The 21,842-nt window shown below is 41.4% G+C and overlaps 1 protein-coding gene across 2 annotated transcripts; it reads right to left on the bottom strand.

The window, feature by feature from the left end:
* Positions 1-232: 232 nt before the first annotated feature.
* Positions 233-21,580, bottom strand: LOC124012669 (histone-lysine N-methyltransferase SETDB1-B-like). Of its 2 annotated transcripts, none has more exons than XM_046326534.1 (20): positions 21,097-21,580; positions 20,109-20,363; positions 12,732-12,895; positions 12,561-12,619; positions 11,981-12,464; positions 11,652-11,831; positions 11,182-11,383; positions 10,683-10,756; positions 10,158-10,348; positions 9,847-9,964; positions 9,537-9,696; positions 6,747-6,960; positions 5,959-6,311; positions 5,340-5,456; positions 4,980-5,149; positions 2,288-2,416; positions 1,815-2,069; positions 1,392-1,561; positions 641-729; positions 233-457 (listed from the first exon to the last, which is right to left on the bottom strand). In XM_046326534.1, the coding sequence occupies exons 2-20, from the start codon at positions 20,291-20,293 to the stop codon at positions 343-345; spliced, it is 3,429 nt and encodes a 1,142-aa protein (XP_046182490.1). In that variant the 5' UTR covers positions 20,294-20,363; positions 21,097-21,580; the 3' UTR covers positions 233-342. The 2 variants fall into 2 exon arrangements, with proteins under 2 accessions (XP_046182490.1, XP_046182491.1); XM_046326535.1 differs by having other exon boundaries at positions 21,361-21,580.
* Between the last annotated feature and the right edge of the window lie 262 nt (positions 21,581-21,842).

Below are 21,842 nucleotides of genomic sequence, written 5' to 3'. Positions count from 1 at the left end.
TCCGGCCAGACCCTTCTTCAGGTGCGAGCTAGTGCTTTTACTAATGTTTAATACCGTAAATTCTTCAGAAATAACTTCAACATTTGTGAATATAGTTTACTAATATATTCTGGCAGAAAACATTTGCAGAATAAATTAGGAATGCTATAAAGTATATTTAAATACTTGAATTAATTTATTAAAAGCACAATTTAAGAATTGTAATATGAACAAAAAAAAACTCGGTGCATGATTAAAATACAAAAACGTTCATTTTTTTATTGAAAAAAGGTTAAGACTACCTATTACAGTATATTCATACATTTACTGCAGCGGTGAAGCTGGAAGTAGTAGTATGGGCTTTCATAACTTTTCCCTGCACTCTGGATCACAGCGACAATTCAGGACTCTTGACGACCTTTTCACACCAAGCTCACATTTATAATCCCACGCCAGCTCTGTACCAGCTCTAATGCGCCTGAAAAATAAAAAGACAATATGATGAATATACTGAAGTGTATGTTATAATACACATGCTTTAGTCCACCTGGGCATGGGCATTTATTATAGAGCCAAAGGCATGAGCAGAACCCATATTAATCCTGGCTTGGATTCTCAAAAGACCAAGCAATAGATAATATCATAACAGAAGGTCACTAACTTGCTGGCAAAGAAGGCCACCCAGGGGAATCGAAGGTCATGTGTGTCCACAAAAACATTCTGCGCAAACAGGTTTGGTTGGCAGCTATGCTGTAGAGAGAAAAAAAAGGATAAGATGTTGTCACAAATTTTCAATCCCAATAATAACTTAACAACTATTTAAGCTTTGACCAATCCCAGAGGTTTGTAAGACCCTGGGTTTAATAATAATAATTAGGCAAAGACTCAGCTTCTGCAAAAGGTTTGTAAGCTTTATTCAGAGAACGTTCTAAAGTCAAAAATGCAAAGACAATAACTTTATAACTCCCACCCCCACCTACTTACACACGCACAAACAGTAGGTGGGCTGTATCTTTCCCCACGTCCACATTCCTCGTTTATCACTATTCTACCAAGCTGGCAATTCCATGCCGTTCCCTTCCTCCCTAAATTAGAGGGACCTTGACAGGGCCTCTTTCCTGTCATAAGTTTTTCAGAGTTTCAACCAGGTCAGGTCATGTATAGTTCAATTGTCCTCTGTTTTCTCAGTCACACAATTCTCACGCTTAACTTGTCTCAACCAAACCTTATTGGATTTTAGTCTAATAATTACGTTTCAGGGTGGACTTCTTTAGTCATTACTTTAAACATATAAATTCCCTTATCAGATGTATAGTTGGCAGATCTCTGAGAAGTATGGATATAGGTCAAATACAGTCAGGGCATACTATCCAACACACGATACCCTCTGAATATTCCTCATCGTGACTCACATTGAGGTAACGACCCACATTCCCCTTCAACTTTGCGTCGATGACGTAGCATGACTCCTCCCCATCAAAGAAATGCCTAGTGGCATTTGAGGCCTCCTTGTCATTTCCCTCTGCTGTACCATCCTGCTGGTCAGAAGATTTGGCGGCAGAGTCCGATTTCTTCGCTGGGTCTATGAAAGAAGTGTCATTTGATTAGTCTGGGAACCAAAAAAACAAACATTTAAAATAAAAAAATCCCAAAAGTGGAGAATTCATAGATGTTTCTGTCTAGATTTTTGTCTGTGCTTTACTTTCCTCTACCTTCCTACAGTATTTTGAGAAACCAACATTTATCAAACCAAATAAGAATGAATTCTCTACTGAACCTCAGTAAACTTTTTAGTTTCCCTCCATGTTTATTCTGTATTTACGGTTTCCTCTTACCCTCCTGTAGTATTTTGGCATGCCTGCGGGTGACGTAGCTCCTCTCCATAGAGGAGACGTTGTGCCTGAAGTCATCATCAGAGCCGCCATCATCTTCACTGACATCATAATCCTTGTCCTCATAACTGTCCTCATAGTCACTGGGTTCTTCATCATATAAGTTCTTCATACGTAGCGGCTCTTTGTCGTGGTTTCCCTCTTCATCACAGTCATCATCATGTTCACTGTTGTCTTCTTCTATGGGCTCTTCTGAACCTGATGGAGAACAGAGGCCGCAACATTACAGAGATGATCAGTTCTGTTTCTCTTTGCACTCCGTGATCTCTGTGTCCCCACTGGGTATGTATATTTACAGTTCATGAATCGACATGGAAACCCAGTGTATCTTTTTCACATTCATATAAACATAATACACAAATAGGGTAGATCTGATGCTATGGCTGCAGGTGAGGCCAGGCTCTGCGTGTCTGTACCTGACTCATTGTCGGAGCAGCGGGCCTCACTCTCGTAACCCTCCTTGCTCTCAGCTCCCTCTATGTGGTTCAGGTTGACCATGTACATGTTGCCCTCTGTGCTCAAACTCTTCTTGTTCATGATTATCCCTAAGGGGAGAGATGGCAAAGGAAAAAGTTGTGAGCATTGTGTGGAATATAACAGGAAGAGAGATATATATATTGCATTGCAGAATAAGACTAATAGTGTATGTAATAGGGCTGTCCCCAACAAAAACAAATCTTGGTCGACCAAGAGGTGTCTGTTCTTTTGACCAATTGATTGGTAGAAATGTATAAACATGTTTTTTTCCATATAGACAGCCTATGTGTTTGAATCAAATCAACTATATGCACTGAGCTTGTCTGACGCTTTAGGCAAACTGTTTGATGAAATAATTAAGACACACAAATTACTAGAGGGAGTCCGACCGCAATTGATTTGATTCTGCCGCCTGGCTCAGACTTGCTGCACTGTATAAGAAAATAGACAGTTACCACCCGTGGTCTCTCTCCTCCCTGCTGTAGCAACCACCACAGATAATTAAACATTTGACTGAAAAGTTCCAAAATCCCTCATTTGATTAGGAAAAACATGACCTATTCCCCCTCAACCCTTGTATGCATCGCATGCACGTGACCAAAGACCTACTCGCACGGGACTAGCATTACTAGAATGTCCCTTATTCTAAATAACGATTCGGACGGGATTGTCCCCCCCACCCAAACTGCCCCCAGTAATTCTCTTTTCTTTTCCCCAATAAATTTACAGTTATGAAGGAAACCTGGAGGTTTTTATTCTTGGCGTGAAGATACAGAATTTCAACATGTCCAGGTGATTAGGCCACACTGATAACTCGAGCTTGGTTCCCAAGTTCCTAAACCATATTTCCTTTAGTGTCGCCATAATATTTGAATTGATGAAGTGTGATCATAATCATGAGGATATTTTAGTGATCTGCAGTATGTCCTAAATGCCCTCAAGCCTTCAGAGTCAGCTAAACAGTGCAATTGCACTACGGATGAGAAAGTTAACTCATCATTTCCAAACGTTTAGGTCAGTTGTATGCTGCTGCTTTGCCATCTATTAACAGCAAGGGTTGCATTAAATAGGCTCAATACTTTTTACTGATGCATTTGGCAATATTCAATTTATACGCACAAAACATAAAAACAAAATCATTCACTGTGAAACTTGATAGGCTACTTGTAGGCCATTCATATATCACTTATGCGCAGCACTTCGTTCAATTTATCGAATCAGTTACTGTTTTTGTTTTCTAAACAGGATGTGCTTTTAGGCCTACAGCTCGATGGTGGTTATTCAAGGTTGCAATACTAAGCCTACTAAAGTTAATTACATTATTACTATTATAATAATAATAGCATCAAGAAGGAGATCAAGAAAAAGGAGCGCTATTATTATAAATATTTGGTGTAAACACTAAATCAATTAAAAATAATACCAGAGAGGCTGTGCTAATACAAAAAAAGTGTAAAGTTTTTATTACAGCAAATCAAAGATTAAAAACATTTTTTATCAATTTGTGAAATTGTTTACTTGACATGTTGTTGCATGAGGCTTGGTGCTCACAGAATCACAGAATTAAACAAAAACAGGCAACAGAAGCAGGATTTATTTCTGTAGATATATTGATGATTTATAAAGCCGTGCACATTTAACAGTTAGGCCATTGATTACAGACCTAATTGACTATATAACTAATTAAGTTGCGGTTTCCTCTCCTCACTTGAGACAATTAAGGCAAGGGCTGTTTTTTTCATCTCATTCTGCTGCTGTCGCCACGGCATTGTTCTCAACACCAATATGCTGGTTAACTTTGCTATTATTGATATTATATGCTTAAAGGTAATGATTACAGAACCCCACCCTGAAACATAAATCATTAGTAATTATTAGTTTATGTAACATGAATACTTGAATTTTTCATTATACAAGTCCAACAAGGTTCAGAAGAGACCTGTGAGGGAGAGAAATGTGTGTGCCTAAGAAAATACAGAGAACAATTCAACTGTGTTTGACCCGACCTGGCTAGAACTCTGAGAAACTTATGATAGGACAGGGAGTCCTTCTCAAGGTTCCTCTAATCTCGGGGGAATGGAACTGTCGGCTGGGTAGTGATACATAGTGGTGAGAACTCTGGGGAAGGATACAACTCACCTACTGTTCGTGTGTATGTATGTGCGTAGGATATCTACTGTTTGTGTGGAAGTATGTGCGTAAGTGGGGAGCAAGTTATAAAATGGATGTCTTTTTCTATTATGGACTTCAGAACGTTCTCGTGAATAAACTGTACTAACCTTTTGCACAAAGCGGAGACTTTGCCAAATTATTATTAAACCCAGGGTTTTACGAATCTCGGGGATTAGTCAAAGTTTATTGATTGTTAGTTATTATCATTGTGATTGAAAATTCTTGTGACAATTATGCACATAGCAACATAGTAAAGGAAAAGGCACCAATTCAACAGCGCACTGATATGTTTCAGAACAGTGGACAGCGACCACTATCCAATGAGGGAGAAAGCGCATTTTTGCTACTGCTCGACTAAAGAAATCTTGGTTGACTAACAGCCTATTGACCAAACAATTGACCAGTCGACTAAAGGGGTCTGTGTTGGGTTAAATTAGGTTAGATTACTAGCTCACTCACCAGTGTAGGTGCAGATGAAGGTGCCCTTGGCAATGTCATCCAGGCAGCGGATTCCCCAGCTCTTCCCCACGGTCATGAAGAGCTGTAGCCGCAGCTGAAGGCCATGCTGCACCACCCGGTTAGAGCACACCCGTGGGTCACAGCGGCACAGTGCATTGCACTCATATATACTGCAGACAGAGGGAGGTGGTTGATATAGAAATAATAATAATAAGGGCTTTTCAGACATTGCTCTCAAAGCATGTCACAAAAACAAATGCAGCAGAGAAAGAGCTTGAGAGGAAGGAGAAATCTGAGACCAACAGTCAAATGGATATTGCGATTGATGGATCATTTCCATCTGTCAATTAACAGCCTCACCCTGTGGAGAGGCGTTTCTCCAGCCTCTTGTGTGTGTAGCCAGCGTTGACGTCCTCAGGGCCCGCTGGCAACAGGGCTGTGGCCTGGATGGTCAGCTGGTGACAGGAGCATGCCGACCTACATCAACACAATACACATGTCCATAAATGCTTATGTCAAAACAACCTCTACATACCCCAAATATAATCCGATTAAGACATCGCCATTGGGTGAATGGATATAGACGAGCTGTAATTTGACATGTTTTAAAAAAAAATTTTTTTAGATGTGCCACATTAGGGAATTACACCCCTCTTCATTGGCTACTACCTTTAACTCTTGGTACATACTCCTTGATTTCTGTAATGCAAAGTATCAAAAACATGGCACCACGATGACACACTAGGGGTTAAAGCAACCACAGAAAAATACCATGACTGAAACTTAAGTCGATCTTAGATCGATTGTCGGAGGGGTCAAGTTAACCTCCCTTTTCATGTAAAACAAAAAATAATGACCATCATGCTTTTAGGGAAAGAGGGATATTTTGTACATCTATTAAACTGCTTATCCAGTCTTTAAAAAAAGTTTAAGGAAATAAGTTTTAGTGATGGAGAACTTTAACCCTTGTGACACACACCTGTCCCTGCAGCCGTCGGTGCAGTCGCAGCCCATCAGAAAGTCTGAACTGGTGTTGATGGAGACCCCACTGGCTGCGACACGCTGCTTGTTGTAGATCACCGAGAGTGGCCGGATGCTGTTGAGCTCGTTGATGCAGGACAGCGGCTGGTTCTCTCTGCCCAGCGTCAGGTCTGGGATGTTGATCTTGTAGGGCCGGGGCTGGTGAGTGGTGGTCACAGACACAAAGGGGTCCAGGCAGAACATGTCCAGGAAGAGGAAGTCACAGCGTGTCTGTTGAAGGTAGTCCTGCACAGCAGTCATGTTGCTCAGGCTGAGGCCACACGGCGACCGGTAAAATATGTGGAAATACGTCTGAGAGAGACAGAGGGCCGGAGGAGGAACGAGGTGAGAAAACCTCAAAAAACAGCACAACTATACCAGAGTTTTGAATAACTACAGGTATGAATCTTGGATGACAACAGAACTATACATTACTTTTCATCTGTTACTATGGAAATGTAGCAATTGCTCTGCTCCAAATTCTCCAGTTAAGAAGAGCACAGCATCAGGCATGACCTAACACCCCTGGAGCTGAGTAATCACTATAGGTAATGGCAGACTTCTGTATCATAACGTATGATGTTCCAGACAGTCCAGTTAGCTAGGTGCTCACCTTGTTACTGACCAGGGGTGAAGTTTCCCCTAGGATCAGCTCCACCTCCCCCAATCCTAACCTGAAGCATTAGAGGGGAAACTGCCCAACTAACCCATGATCAGCATCTAGGGGAAACTTCACCCTACACCCACCTTGTTATTGACCCGGTGGCGGCCCTTCATGCGGCGGAACTCGCAGAGCAGGGGGATGAGCAGCGGGTTGCGTCCGCGGTGCTTGGCCTCGACCTTTGACCGGATGCAGTTCAGGCAGGCGGGGCAGCAACGGTGGGGAGTGAAGGTGACCGAACCTTTAGCTGTGATGACAGACGACTCCTTGTCAGTCGTACGATCCTGGCCAAAGGGCCTCCTGACATGACCAGGGAGAAGATGACATAGGTTTGAGGGAGAATGAACGAGGGAGGAAAGGTTGACAGCATGAAACAAGGATCCAAAAGGTTAAATAAAGGGTACTTATATTGGACCTGTGCCACGGTGTGTGTGTCATGGTGTGTCACGAGAATCTTCAATCCCAATGATAATAACTGACAATCAATAGCTCTGACCAATCCCCGAGATCTGGAAGACCATGGGTTTAATAAAAATTAGTCAAAGACTCAGCATATGCAAAAAATGCTGCCTTTGGGGCGGCAGGGTAGCCTAGTGTTTAGAGCATTGGACTAGTAACCGAAAGGTTTCATGTTCAAATCCCCGAGCTGACAAGGTACTTATATATGCCATTTAGCAGACGCTTTTATCCAAAGCGACTTACAGTCATGTGTGCATACATTCTACGTATGGGTGGTCCCGGGGATCGAACCCACTACCCTGGCGTTACAAGCGCCATGGTCTACCAACTGAGCTACAGAAGGTACCAATCTGTCGTTCTACCCCTGAGCAGGCAGTTAACCCACTGTTCCAAGGCTGTCATTGAAAATAAGAATTTGTTCTTAACCGACTTGCCTAGTTAAATAAAGGTAAAAGTAAAAAGTAAAGACAGCAGTTTATTCAGAGAACTTTCTAAAGTCCATCATACAAAGACATCCATTTTATAGCTGCGCCCATACTTCCACACAAACATTAGGTATCCTACGCACATACTTCCACCCAAACAGTAGGTGAGTTTCTCTTTATAGTTCTCACCACTGTGTAGCACTGCCCAGCCGACAGTTCCATTCCCCGAGATTAGGGAAACCTTGAGAAGTACTCCTTGTCCTCATACGTTTCTCAGAGTTCCTGCCAGGTCGGTTCAAACAGTTGAATTGTTCTTCGGTATTTTCTTAGGCACACACACATTTCTCTCTCTCCCAGTCCAACCTAATTGGACATCTGTTTAATACTTTAATTATTCCTTATACATGCTACATAAAATATACTCCCTAATGGTTACGTTTCAGGGTAGAATTATTTAATCAGTATCTTTAAAACATATAAATTATTCGACATAGCAAACCACAGATGTTTTGAACAGGTCACAAGGTGAGACTTTTTAAATGAGAAAGGAGTATCCCGTAGCCAGAGAGCATTCGCTATAAATTACAATTAATTTTGGTTCATAAGACGAGGTTCCAATCTCGTTCCTGGTACTTCATAGCACATAAACACCAACTCATCCAATGGCATAAACCAATTGTCAACTCCAGATGCTCCCATCTCAAGAAAAACCTCTTCTTGACCCCACTCCTGGACAAGCTCACTGAGGGGATTAAAGCCTCTAGGTCATACACTATCCCAGGATAAGTGCAACATCAGAGATGACTTACACGACCACGTGTAAGACACGACCACACACATCCCCCAATGCCAAAGGAGGGAGTGACTGGCGCAGAAACATTGTGGAGACAAGTAATTGGTTCCCGATTAATCACACCATCCCTTCACATGGTTTAAGAATAGGTAGACACATTCACATATGAAGACAACGTTCCCTCCTATCCTCTTCCCTTTCTAATATTCTGCATAGCACCAGGGACATGTGAAAGACAAGCCTGACCTCTCCCCTCTCTGGGCCCCAGGTGACTTGAGCCTGATAAGAGAATTTATATGTTTAAAGTAATGACTAAAGAATTCCACCCAGAAACGTATAAGACTATGTGAAATGTATTAGAATAATAAGACTATATTCCAATAATGTATGTGAGGGACAAGTTAAGAGGGAGAAATGTATGGTTGAGAAAACAGAGGCAGGTAGACTACACATGATAACTCTGAAAAAGCTGACAACAGGAGGGCCCTTTCAAGGGCTCTAACCTAGGGAGGAGAGAACGGCAAGAAACTGCCACGGCTGGTATTAAAGCGATAAGTGTGTGTGTGTGTATAAAATACTGTTCAAATTTTGGTTGACTCTAGAATGTTCTCTCAATAAAGCTTACGAACCTTTTGCAGAAGCTGAGTCTTTGCCTAATTATTATTAAACCCAGGGTCTTACAAATCTCAGGGATGGGTCAAAGCTTAAATAATTGTTTAGTTATCATCATTGGGATTGAAAATTCTTGTGACAAGCCCCAGCCGAGGGAAGAAGTGCAACTGAGTCCGAAGGGATACATTCTAATAACAAGTATATCACCTAAGCATGTTATGCAGATAAGACATCGTAATGATCTGTTACACAACTTATTCTGATTTTCCAGCCACATGGGTTACTGGCCCAACGCTCTAACCCAGGGGGTTAGCAAACACAGCTGATTAATCAAATTGCATTCTAAACTGAAGATCATGATTAGGTGATTATTGGAGTCAGGTGTGTTAGCTGGGGTAAAACTGTGACAGCAATCAGGCCCTCGAGGACTGGAATTGCCCACCCCTGCTCTAACCGCTAGGCTACCTTCCACCCTAATAAAATTGAATAATAATGTATGCAGGAAATACATATTCAAGAAATTTGTGCAAGACACACTTTTGAAAAGAGTACAGAAACAGTATAAACACAAGACAAATTCTACTCACCCTACGGATGCCGACTGTTTACCAGCAGCTGGCTGGCCCTGGCTGACATTGTTGGAAGTGACCTGCGCTGGTATTACTGTTGACGAGGGGTTGACGTGAGGTTTGTTGGCAGCAGCCGTGCTAGTCTGGTGGATTGTAGTAGTAGACGAAACTGCTCCCCCTGGGTGATGGACAAAGAGTGTGCTCGCTAAATAAACACATTGTCCAGATGGTTGATGTAGATATTCATTCAGACAAACACAAGGCTGTAGATGTGTTCATTATTTATCAACAGGGCACAGAATAAAAAGAAGATAAGACAGACACTTACCACTGTTGGGCCGTGTCACTGTTGGTTTATCCTTTGCCTCCTCAACACGTTTCTTCATGTTGGCCATATGCTCCAGACGCAGAGAGCCTCGGTACACCCATTCCTTATGTTCGTCATCCTGAGAACACCACACAGACACACTTTACCACACAGTGAGACATACAGGAAAAAAAGGCTTGGCATTATGTGTGTCAGTGAATAATTAGACTTCAGTTAGGAAAGCATAACCAGAATACCAGGCACAATATACTGTAAGTCAATCACTATCAATTTAATTCATGGTTACAGACTAAGTAGTTGTAGCTTCTCACCTTGAAGATGACGCACAACAAGCTGCAGTCAATCTGCTCTACTTCTGTCCTCCTCTGGATCCCCTCAAACTCCACGTTGATGGGCTGGCCTGGTCTGTACTGGGCCATAGGCGGGTTGGGATACACCTTGATGTAATCCTTGATGAACTCCCTGTTGACCTCATCCTCTATGTCCTCCCACACCTCCGGCACTGCAGTCGATAGAGAGAGACAGGAGGCTTAGCTTGAGTGAGTCTGTGTGGTATCTGCAAGTATCTCACCAACACCTGCATTGCAGATTAAACTTGTAGCATGACAACAACCCGCGTATGAGTTTTGCTGCTCCGTACAAGCCAATTAATTGAAAAATGGATAACTCAAATTACTTTGGTATATCTTGTTGCACAGGTGGATTCACCCAACTACAGCTGGATCTGAATAAAACATCCTACATTTGGTAGGAGGATCAAACAAGATTGAGCCAAGAAGTATTGAGTATAAGAGAGACTTTAAAAAATATATATTTAAGTCTGAGGCTGTTCTTACGTGGTCTGCAAACAATGTGAAGATCCGGCAAACCGACATAGGAAGGTGTGCCGTCATCGAAAAAGACCAGGAACCTGAAACACAAGAAGGAGCGCCACAGAGCTTTACTAAGACATTGATGGATCACATTCAGCATGATGTTTACATATAATATCATCCAACCAATCACACATAATACTATCACATATGGCTGCTACGCTGGCTGTTCTACCTGATAAATGTACACTGTCCCTGATTAGAGGGGAACAATTAAAAAATGCAGAGGAACTGGCTTCGAGGTCCAGATTTGAGTTTGAGGGGTGTAGGCTATATTAAATGGATTTATGTTCCAAAGGTCCACATCAGTGGCTTGTAGGTTATGGTGTAAGCCATGAGATGCTAAACGTGTTTATGTTAATTAATGCTCAATTACTGTGAGACCGGCAATTATTTGCATGACAATCGAAAGGCTGACAAAATGTCATGAACGCCACAGCCCTACTCACACACACGCTCATACCTCATACGGTTCTTTCGGTTGGGGAGCTCAGCCAGAATGCCAGAGTAGAACCAGGACTGCTCGGCGTCCTTGAACTTGGCCACCACGCGCACACCCACGTACAGCCTCTCCAGTGAAGCAGTCTGGTCAAAGGCTATGTGGTGTCCTGACAGCATGCTTCTCCCTTTCTCGCTAAAGTCCACCTTATACCTGCTTCCATTCTCTGTGGAGCGTCAATGGTTGAGATATAGAGAACATGGAGAAAACAAAGAATTCTGTAAAGGACATGAACTGATATAAAAGCAGATTTATGACTAGATATGTCAAAGTGACTTGAGATAAGAAGAGATTATTGTCCCCATGTGGACATTTTGTTTGCAGCTCTGTGCATATATTACAACACATCAAGCATAGACGAATGGACATATCTATACCATTACAAACAAATACAATGAGAATATAAATAAATCAGTGGTTATGTGTGTTCTTACCTGATGGTTTGATTTCTGTAATCCTTCCTGAGTGCCAGGTCTTGGTCCTCCTCCTAGCCAGAACCTTCATATCAGTCTTAATCTCCTCCTCTGTGAGGCCGGGAGGTGGCTGAGTGGCAGGGTTTGGTGCATGTGTCGGAGCTTGCGACACGCTGGTCACCACAAATGGAGTGGACGTTTCTGTCAGAGAGAGCGAGAAGACCACCATGAGAACTAAATATTTTCATTAAAGATAGATCACTGACATCAAGTTAAAAGCAATTTAGAGAAGACCAATAATACAAAACAAGGTCAGACATTTGAAGTCAAAAATGCAAAGCACAAGTCACCTTTTCTGGCCTCTTGTTGTTTTAATGGGACAGTGGAACCACTTTTGCTGGCCTCCTGTAATTTTGGTGGGGAAGCTGTAGCACCTTTGCTTGAGTTCTGCTGTTTTGTCGACGCAGAGCAGTCACCTGCTCTGGGCTTTTGTGGTTTCGATGGCACAGAAGGATTTGTTGGGGCAGAAGGTGAGTCTTCCCTGTAAGACACAAGTTGATGCTTGGTTCGGACAGATTCTCTTCTCTTCCTTTCACCTTTTCTCGGCCGTCCACGTTTGCTGGACTCTGGACGTTTTGTTGAGATCTTTTTTGATTTCGATGGAGTATACTCATCGTCGCTGTCTTCTTGTGGACTTGGTGGTTCAGACTCTGACTCAGCGAGGGGAGTTGCTGGGGTATCATTAGAGTTTGAGGCTTCATTTGGGGCAACAGTTACAGTCACAAAAGGGGTGGTCACAGCTGGAGAGGATGGCATGCTCTCCATGTCATTGTACTAAGGAAGAATGAGAGAAAAGCGTGTCAGGAGCATGGCCGAGACCACACACGTAGAAGTGTGTGCATTTACATCCTATCTGGTCTAAGTTCTCACATTTTCTGTGTCACTGTCTGTAGCTGGGACTTCTCCAGGAGCCGAATCGGAAGCAGCAACTGAGAAAACGATAGAACGGAGATTAAACAATAAAGCATAACATATTGAGATTGAAGATCACATCCCATCCCCTCTGTTCCCATTGAAACAACATCTCCCTCAATCCCTTACCTCCGTCTGTGGCCATGGTGTTGTCGTTTCTGTCAGCGTCCCCATCATCAATCTCAATGATGCTTTGCTGGCCCACTCCTTCATCTTCAGAGTCTGTGTCTCTGTACTCCATGCCCAGTTTGCTGTACAGCGCCTTCATAACAGTCTCACACTCCACCACTGACCTGTGGAGAAACAGTCAAGGCAGAGGTTGCGGTCCCGAAGGTAACAGCCCTGTTCCCACCCTCCCTGGAAGCTTCTTCCCCACATTCTGTCGCACGTTTCTTTACCTCTACGCACATATTTTTATGGTCACCCTGCCTTCACATTTCGCACTCAATCATGAATTATAATTCTTAAAGATTTACTGGTGAAACATCCACACAGCATCTGCATGTGTCACGGCAGAATCAGAATCCTTTAGGTAACATTTATAAATAAGATATTTTATTAATTTTCATAAGCATGCTTATGTGGGTAAAGTTACTTGCTCCCAGAGAGGGGAGAGGTCGGGTTAGTCTTATCTGTGAATGTGTCTAACTATTCCTAAACCATGTGAAGGGATGGTGTGATTAATGGCGAACCAGTTAGGTTGGCTCCACAATGGCTGTGTGCCAGTCACGTCTCTGTAAGCTTGTCCAGGGGGGGGGGGGGGTGTAATTGCTATATGCCATTGGATGAGGTAATGTTTGGTTCTAAGTGGTACCAAGAACGAGATAAGAGCTTCGGTTTAGGAGACCAAACTGAACGATAATTTACAGCTAATGCTGTAGCTAATGCTATAAATTATGGGACTCTTTTTTTTTCTGGTAAAAATGTTCTTTGTATAATGTTCCTTGTATAATGTTCCTAAGACCTGTTAGTCGTCATGTGAGTTTTGATGAGTGTGTCTTGACTATAAATGATACTAAGGACTTTTGTAAGCACTCTCAGAGAATTCATTTATAGACACTGAATTGATCTGAGAGTCACAGGGCTATGGTGAAGCTCATATAATTAAAGATGGACTTTATGACAACTCTGACTTGTGTGTGGTTTGCCCTCATGATTTGGTAATACAGGAAATGTCCACGACACATGCCAACCATTTGATCTCAAATCAGTTTCATGGGAATATACTTAGATCTTCCTGAGTTATGTAGTGTTGTTTTGAAGTACAGTATTGTTTAGAATTATTATGTACAGTGAGCTAATTTTAGAGCAGAGGGCTGTAGCCTTTTTGGGGTAGGGGGCAGCATTTTCATTTGTGGATGAATAGCGTGCCCAGAGTGAACTGCCTCCTACTCTGTCCCAGATGCTAATATATGCATATTATTATTACTAATGGATAGAAAACACTCTGAAGTTTCTAAAACTGTTTGTATGATGTGTGTGAGTATAACAGAACTCATACGGCAGGCAAAAACCTGAGAAAAATCCAAACAGGAAGTGGGACATCTGAGGTTTGTAGTTTTTCAAAGCTTGGCCTACCAAATACACATTGAGATATGGATAAAGTTGCACTTCCTACGGCTTCCACTAGATGTCAACAGTCTTTAGAAACTTGAATGAGGATTCTACTGTAAAGGAGGGGCTCATGAGACCTCTGAGTCAGTGGTCTGGCAGAGTGCCTTGGTCTCATGACGCGCGCTCCCAACAGAGTTACCTCTCGTTCCAGTACTTTTCTGAAGACAAAGGAATTCTCCGGTTGGAACATTATTGATGTTTTATGTTAAAAACGATGTAACGGAACTTTGAGTTTTTGTCTCATGAAGATGGATTACTGGGCTGAACACGCTAACAACAAGTGGCTATTTGGACATAAATGACGAACTTTATGGAACAAATCAGTCATTTATTGTCGACCTGGGATTCCTGGGAGTGCCTTCTGATGAAGATCATCAAAGGTAAGTGAATATTTATGGTGTTGTTTCGAATTTTGTTGACTCCAAAATGGCTATTTTGGGTTCTGAGCGCCGTTCTCAGATGATGCTTTTTCCGTAAAGTTTTTTAAAAATCTGACACAGCTGTTGCATTAAGGAGAAGTCTATCTTTAATTCTGTGAATAACACTTGTATCTTTATTCAATGTTTATTGTGAGTGTTTCTGCAAAATCACCGGATGTTTTGGAATCAAAACATTATTGCACGTGAGTCGCCAATATAAACTGAGATTTCTGGATGTAAATATGCACATTATCGAACATACATGTATTGTGTGACATGATGTCCTATGAGTGTCATCTGATGAAGATCATCAAAGATTAGTGGTTAATTTTATCTATATTTCTGCTTTTTGTGACTCCTATCTTTGGCTGGAAAAAATGGCTGTGTTTTTTCGACTTGGCTATGACCTAACAATCATATGTGGTGCTTTCGCTGTAAAGCATTTTTTAAATTGGACATGATGGGTAGATTAACAAGATGTTTATCTTTCATTTGCTGTATTGGACTTGTTAATGTGTGAAAGTTACATATTTCAAAAAAATATTTTTGTATTTCGGGCGCTGCCTTTTCAGCAGAATGTTGTAGAGGGGTTCCCCTGCGCTAGAAAGGTTAACAAACTGTAGCATACCTGTGTTGTTTCAATCAAAGCACATATTTTGCTTAGTGCTGTTGAGTTGTCCTCATGAGGGAAGTGAGGTTGTTTTTGTCTTACAGTTACGTTATACTATGCTATTATAGTCGGTTCTGTGTAGAATCGATCATTATGTGATCTTGCAGACATTGATTTAGATTTGATCTTTTTATTTTATTTGTCAGAGTAGCATGTTCTCTGGGCAGCCGAACGAGTAGAGCAGAGACTGTGCATAAAGTAGAGAATCCTACACATGCACAGAAGCTTCGGATCTTTAGCTACTGGGAAAAGGCTTCCGAAGAATTCGGAACTGCAGCCTTTGGAATGTCAACAGTCAAATCAGTGCACAACAAATCCACAGCCACGAGTCCAATAGCACTGCTGCAGACAACAGTCTCACATATATATGCTACATTGGAGGCTCCTCAGAGGAGTAAAGGGAGGATCATCCTACTCAGTGAATTTCTAAAAAATGGAAAGTGAAATATTAAAAATGTATCTTTTTTTTAGATAAAACTATTCTAAATGTATTCACGTCATCAAATAACTGATTGAAACACTGTTAGGAATAATGGCTAAACAATATCCCCATTTTAAATAGAACTGTAACTAAGTAAACTTATACTCTGTTTTATTATATCTGATTAACAATATGAATTCATAAGTGAGTGATTGTGGAGCCTGAAAAAGGGGGTAATTAAATTAAATAAATACCATTCCAGCCAGGTTGGAGAAGATTGGAAGTGTTTTTTTTAAGTAAGCAGAAAGGGTCATTAACCTATGGCTGAACCGACTCAACTTAGCTCTGGGATGTTTAGATAAGGCAGTGTGTGTTTCCTTAGGTTTTCCATTAGCTGGAACTGTCTGCTGAATGGTGATGGATGAAAACTTCAGAAGGTTTATCTCGAATGAACTTTTGAACTGTTGGGAGAAATAATATTTTATAACCTATGACGTCATATTTTGTATATAAACTGTTGTTTGTGGTTACATGGCAGCGCGCTCCGAGAATAAATACTATTATCTATTTTTGATAAGACTGGTCTCTGTCTATTTTATGCAAATAAGAATCTTACAAATTCTCATAAAATAGACTAAGTGAATTCAATTAAAGAAAACATAATGGAATTATGAAATTACAGTAACAAACACTTATCTCCCGAGTGGCACAGTGGTCTAAGGCACTGCATCACAGTGCTAGCTATGCCACTAGATATCTTGGTTCGAGTCCAGGCTCTGTCGCAGCCGGCCGTAACCGGGAGACCCATTGGGTGGCGCACAATTGGCCCAGCATCGTCCGGGTTAGAGGAGGGTTTGGCCAGCAGGGATGTTCTTGTGCCATCACGCACTAGCGACTCCTGTGGCGGGCCGGGCGCAATACACACTGAAATGCTCGCCAGGTGTTCAGTGTTTCCTCTGACACATTGGTGCAGTTGGCTTCCGCGTCTAGCGGGCATTGCGTCAAGAAGCAGTGCAGCTTGGCTGGGTTGTGTTTCGGAGGACACACTGCTATCGACCTTCGCCTCTCCCGAGTCTGTATGGGAGGTGCAGCAATGGGACTAGACTGTAAACTACCAAACTACCAGCTGCAGGACAACTATTTTCCATCCTCCTTTGAGTACATTGAATTCAATAGAAGTCCTAGGAGGCTCATGGTTCTTCCATGAGCCTCCTATGGACTTCCGAAGGACGTCCTCCAACCTATTACAGCTCTTGCAGCACAAACTGATATGATGTCCACCAAATCAAAGGATCAGAGAATAAACCTTGTACTGAAAGCATAATCTACAGCTAGATAGCACTGCAGTGCATAAAATGTGGTGAGTAGTTGACTAGCCAATAGTTTAACAGGTTAACAAAATCATTTATTTATTATTTCACTTACTAGCTAATGCAGCTGGCTAATTTAGCCTACTCAAACAGAGAGGAATGATATTTATGTTGGCTAGCTGGCTAAGGCTATCCAACAAAAACTCTGAGTCAAGGTAAGCTTTTGGTTTTATAGTACTATGGCACTGGTAATTTTCCACAACTGTCCAGTACCCTCCTCACACACCACACAAAGGAGTGATTTATTACTGGCTCCTAAAGACTCAGCCAGGCTGAATTCTTGTTCCATCTGTTGAGGCTCTAAAGATCTTATCACTCCCCTTAGACGCATAGACAGTGAGAACTGGTGAGAACCTGTTCTTGTTTGTTCAATGCTTTAAGAAAGTGGAACCAAGTACCTTAAAAAATATATATATTTAACCTTTATTTAACCTCTTCGAGATAGGGGGCGCTCTTTTAATTTTTGGATAAAAAACGTTCCCGTTTTAAACAAGATATTTTGTCACGAAAAGATGCTCGACTATGCATGGAATTGACAGCCTTGGAAAGACAAAACTCTGACGTTTCCAAAACTGCAAAGATATTATCTGTGAGTGCCCCAGAACTAATGCTACAGGCGAAACCAAGATGAAGTTTCATACAGGAAATGCTTCAGATTCTATGTGTTCCAATGTCTCCTTATATGGCTGTGAAAGCGCCAGGAATGAGCCTGCGCTTTCTGTCGTTTCCCCCCATTGTCTGCAGCATTGTGACGTGTTTGTAGGCATATCATTGGAAGATTGACCATAAGAGACTACATTTACCTGGTGTCCCGTCCGGTGTCCTGTGTCGAAATTATTGCGTGATCCGTAGGTCCATGCGCGTTCCATTTCTTCAGAAGAAAAAGTCAACTGCCACGATGGATTTTATCGTCGATAGATATGTGAAAAACACCTTGAGGATTGATTCTAAACATCGGTTTGCCATGTTTCTGTTGATATTATGGAGTTAATTTGGAAAAAAGGTCGCGTTTTAATGACTTTTTTTTTTCTTCCCCTTACCCAAACGTGATGAACAAAACGGAGCGATTAGTCGACACAAATAATATTTTTTGTAAAAATGGAACATTTGCTATCTAACAGAGTCTCCTCATTGAAAACATCTGAAGTTCTTCAAAGGTAAATGATTTTATTTGAATTATTTTCTGGTTTTTGTGGAAAATGTTGCATGCTGAAATAGAGGCATAATCCTATGAAAGGCTAATACTAATACTGTTACACAAATGCTTGTTTAGCTATGGTTAAAAAGCATATTTTGAAAATCTGAGATGACAGTGTTGTTAACGAAAGGCTAAGCTTGAGAGCAAATAGATTCATTTCATTTGATTTGCGATTTTCATGAATAGTTAACGTTGTGTTATGCTAATGAGCTTGCGGATAGATTTACACAATCCTGGATACAGGTTTTTTTTCATAGCTAAACGTGACGCAGAAAACGGAGCGATTTGTCCTAAACAAATAATCTTTCAGGAAAAACTGAACATTTGCTATCTGAGAGTCTCCTCATTGAAAACATCCATAGTTCTTCAAAGGTAAATGATTTTATTTGAATGCTTTTCTGTTTTTTGTGGAAAATGTTGAATGCTGAAATAGAGGCATAATCCTATAATAGGCTATCAATACTGTTACACAAATGCTTGTTTAGCTATGATTCAAAAGCATATTTTGAAAATCTGAGATGACAGTGTTGTTAACAAAAGGCTACGCTTGAGAGCAAATAGATTCATTTCATTTGCGATTTTCATGAATAGTTAACGTTGCGTTATGGTAATGAGCTTGAGGCTGTATTCACGATCCAGGATCCGGGATGGCTCGACGCAAGAAGTTAACTGGGCGAGTCAGTTAAGAAAAATTCTTATTTACAATGGCGGCCTACCCCGGCCAAACGTGGACGACACTGGGCCAATTGTGCGCCACCCTATGGGACTCACAATCACAGCCGGATGTGATACAGCCTGGATTCGACCCAGAGACTGTAGTGACGCCTCTTCCTCATGTAACTTTCGAGAGGAGCAAAACTTCTCTCCTGACCCTTATGCCACAACATTTGTACAATCAAAATAAAATATCTACATTTGTAATTTTGATCTGTCGCTCTGTAAACATGCCTGGGCGAAAATAAATAATAGCAAGGAAGCATGGGCTTGGATCACAGCATGACGACAGACGTCGTTAGCAACGGAATAATTATACACAGACAGACAAAGTAGGCCTACTAAACGATGCCAAGTAGACAGACAAAATCAACCATATCGCCCCAGCAAAGTAGACAGAAAATAGGTATATTGAACAACAACGACCAGCTACGGATTCTGATTCATACATGATGTTTGGAGAAGGGGAGACTTGTGCCATGTAACGAGTGACTGAATGAATTATTCCCATCACAGATAATTACAACACCGTTACAATACTTGTTTTGTCCGAGTACTCGGCACACCCCTAGTAATTCAATCTGCAGATTAAAAAAATATATATATATAGAAACTCTCGTTTGCAGCTGTTTTGACTATTGATTACACCCTAGATCAGCTAGATGTACGAAAGAGTGTGCATAGCGGTATTGAATGTCACTGTCTGTCACCTTTATTACTCCAATTTGTCTCTCTCTCTGACCTGACCTGACCTGTGCACCTACGTTATAAACTTTCATTCGTAGGCTAGGTTGTAGTAACCTCATGATGGGTATAGGGAATGTTACAATGTTACATTGAGCTGGGTTAATGTAATATGAATGACAGTCATCCAATAAGCTGCAATAAAAATAAGCTGCAATAAAAATAAGATGCAAGCATTGCAGACCAAGAAAACAAAACGTATAGGCTGATCCCAGATCTGTTTGTGCTCTTACCAATGCCACTTCTCACGGTCAAGCCAAACATTTCTTTATGGCATGAAAAACTGACAAGTCGACATGACAGCAGATCTGGGACCAAGCTAAAACACTTAAGCAAACAGGCTGAAAAACACTCACTCGCAGGCAGTGTTGAAAAGGGTGCGGGTGCAGAGGGCCTGCTTCTCCTTCCGCTGCACTAGGTTCTGCATCTGGGCCAGCTGGGTCCTCCTGAGTTTCACCAAGTCTTGATTCTCCACCTCCTCCTGTATCCAGCCCTGAAGCTCCCCCACGGTCATCGCCATCTCATCATCCCCACTCTCCATCACTTGGGAGACTGTGACACCTATCTAATGGGTACTCTCAGGTTTTCAACAGTAGGTCTGTGTTCTGGTCCTGTTGACAAAACATTGTCAATTTCCTTCCACTTTTCTAAGAGCTCATAACATTTAACTGCAGGCCATGCTTTCATTATTTGTTTAGATATTAAAATTGGCGTTGTAATGTAAACATTGAGCCATTTGACTTAACAACAAATCGTCAATCGCCCAACAAATCAACACATTTGGCACGTGAACTGTTACACGGTTGTTGATAAAACACCACAACGCCTTTCATTAGTTCAAAGAGGTATTAAGTGTAAGCTATTAACAAACGAATTCTTATTTTACTGTAATGAAAAGGTCCAAACTGCACAACGACGGCGAAGAAAGTGAATGTTGAGGTAACGTTAGAGAAAGTGAATGTTATGAGGTAACGTTAGCGAGCTAACGTTAGCGTAGTCTGATTAAGCAGGTTGTGAAATAATCTATTATTCGTATACAAATTAACGCGAAGTGTGTATTACAGCCTGATTAATCAGATAAACGCTAACGTATCTTGCCTGATTAATCAGATTGAAGTTGGCGGATCTAATGCGACAGTTAGTAACGCTAGCTTAGTTTAGCTAAATTAAACCCAATTCCATATTTAGCTAGCGTTAGTATTACGAGTACTATGCTAGCTAATCCAAATGTCTTAATGGTAACTATAAACTAGTATAGCTAGCTACATATCTAGCTAACTATGGCTGAATAACTCAATTTCTTCGGTTAACCAAATTGTGTTGCAAAAAAACGTATTTTCTCACCTGAAGCTTCCCGCAAAAACATTCACTGTCCACTTCCGCGGACGACGTTAGCCCAGTCAGCTAGCTAAGTGAACGTTAGCTTTAGCCAGTCAGCTAGCTAAGTGATTCTTAGCTTTAGCCAGTCAGCTAGCTAAGTGAACGTTAGCTTTAGCAACCAAGGCAAGGGGGAGGGTATGTCACAGTGTTCCGTTTTAGCCTATTTTTTTCAACATGCTGCAGTTCTTAGGCCTTTGTGTTTTAAACGCAGGTAGTATATAACGTTACCTTTGTCCAATTTCCCATGCATACTCTTTGGTCGAAGTAAAAACACCAGGGTGTGCAGGCTAACTAACTATTACTACACCCACCGCCATGATTAATTAGAAGACGCTTGCAAACAGGGCAGTGGATGGTAACGTTATCCCCCCCGTGTGCTCTCCTACGATGGCGCCATGATTAATTAGAAGACGCTTGCAAACTGGGCAGTGGGTGGTAACGTTATCCCCGGTGTGTTCTCCTACGATGGATATACATGTGCACTGCAGACAGTGTAGAATACGATGCTAGAGCAAATATCTACTGTAATATATTTGCTTAAATGTATCGAGTTAATAGTGACGAGTCGGCTCTAAGAGCTGGCTCGCATATCAGAAGAGCCGAATGTATTTATAAAAATATAAAATCATTAAGATATTAATAATCAAAATATTTAAATGAGTAGAATTAACTCATTCAAATAACGACAAAGGAAATAAAATAATATAGGC

This window comes from Oncorhynchus gorbuscha, linkage group LG24 (assembly GCF_021184085.1).
Source record: "Oncorhynchus gorbuscha isolate QuinsamMale2020 ecotype Even-year linkage group LG24, OgorEven_v1.0, whole genome shotgun sequence".
NCBI classification, from domain to species: domain Eukaryota; kingdom Metazoa; phylum Chordata; class Actinopteri; order Salmoniformes; family Salmonidae; genus Oncorhynchus; species Oncorhynchus gorbuscha.
This window is presented reverse-complemented; position numbering and strand designations above follow the sequence as displayed.

What these genes read in the sequence shown, in the direction of transcription:
- LOC124012669 (XM_046326534.1), bottom strand. Translation starts at nt 20,293, where the DNA reads ATGGAGAGTGGGGATGATGAGATGGCGATGACCGTGGGGGAGCTTCAG. An exon ending in CAGACAGTGACACAGAAAAT is followed by an intron (nt 12,465 to 12,560) that starts GTGAGAACTTAG and finishes ATTCTTCCTTAG; the next exon opens with TACAATGACATGGAGAGCAT. An exon ending in ATGTGGGTCGTTACCTCAAT is followed by an intron (nt 730 to 1,391) that starts GTGAGTCACGAT and finishes TTCTCTCTACAG; the next exon opens with CATAGCTGCCAACCAAACCT.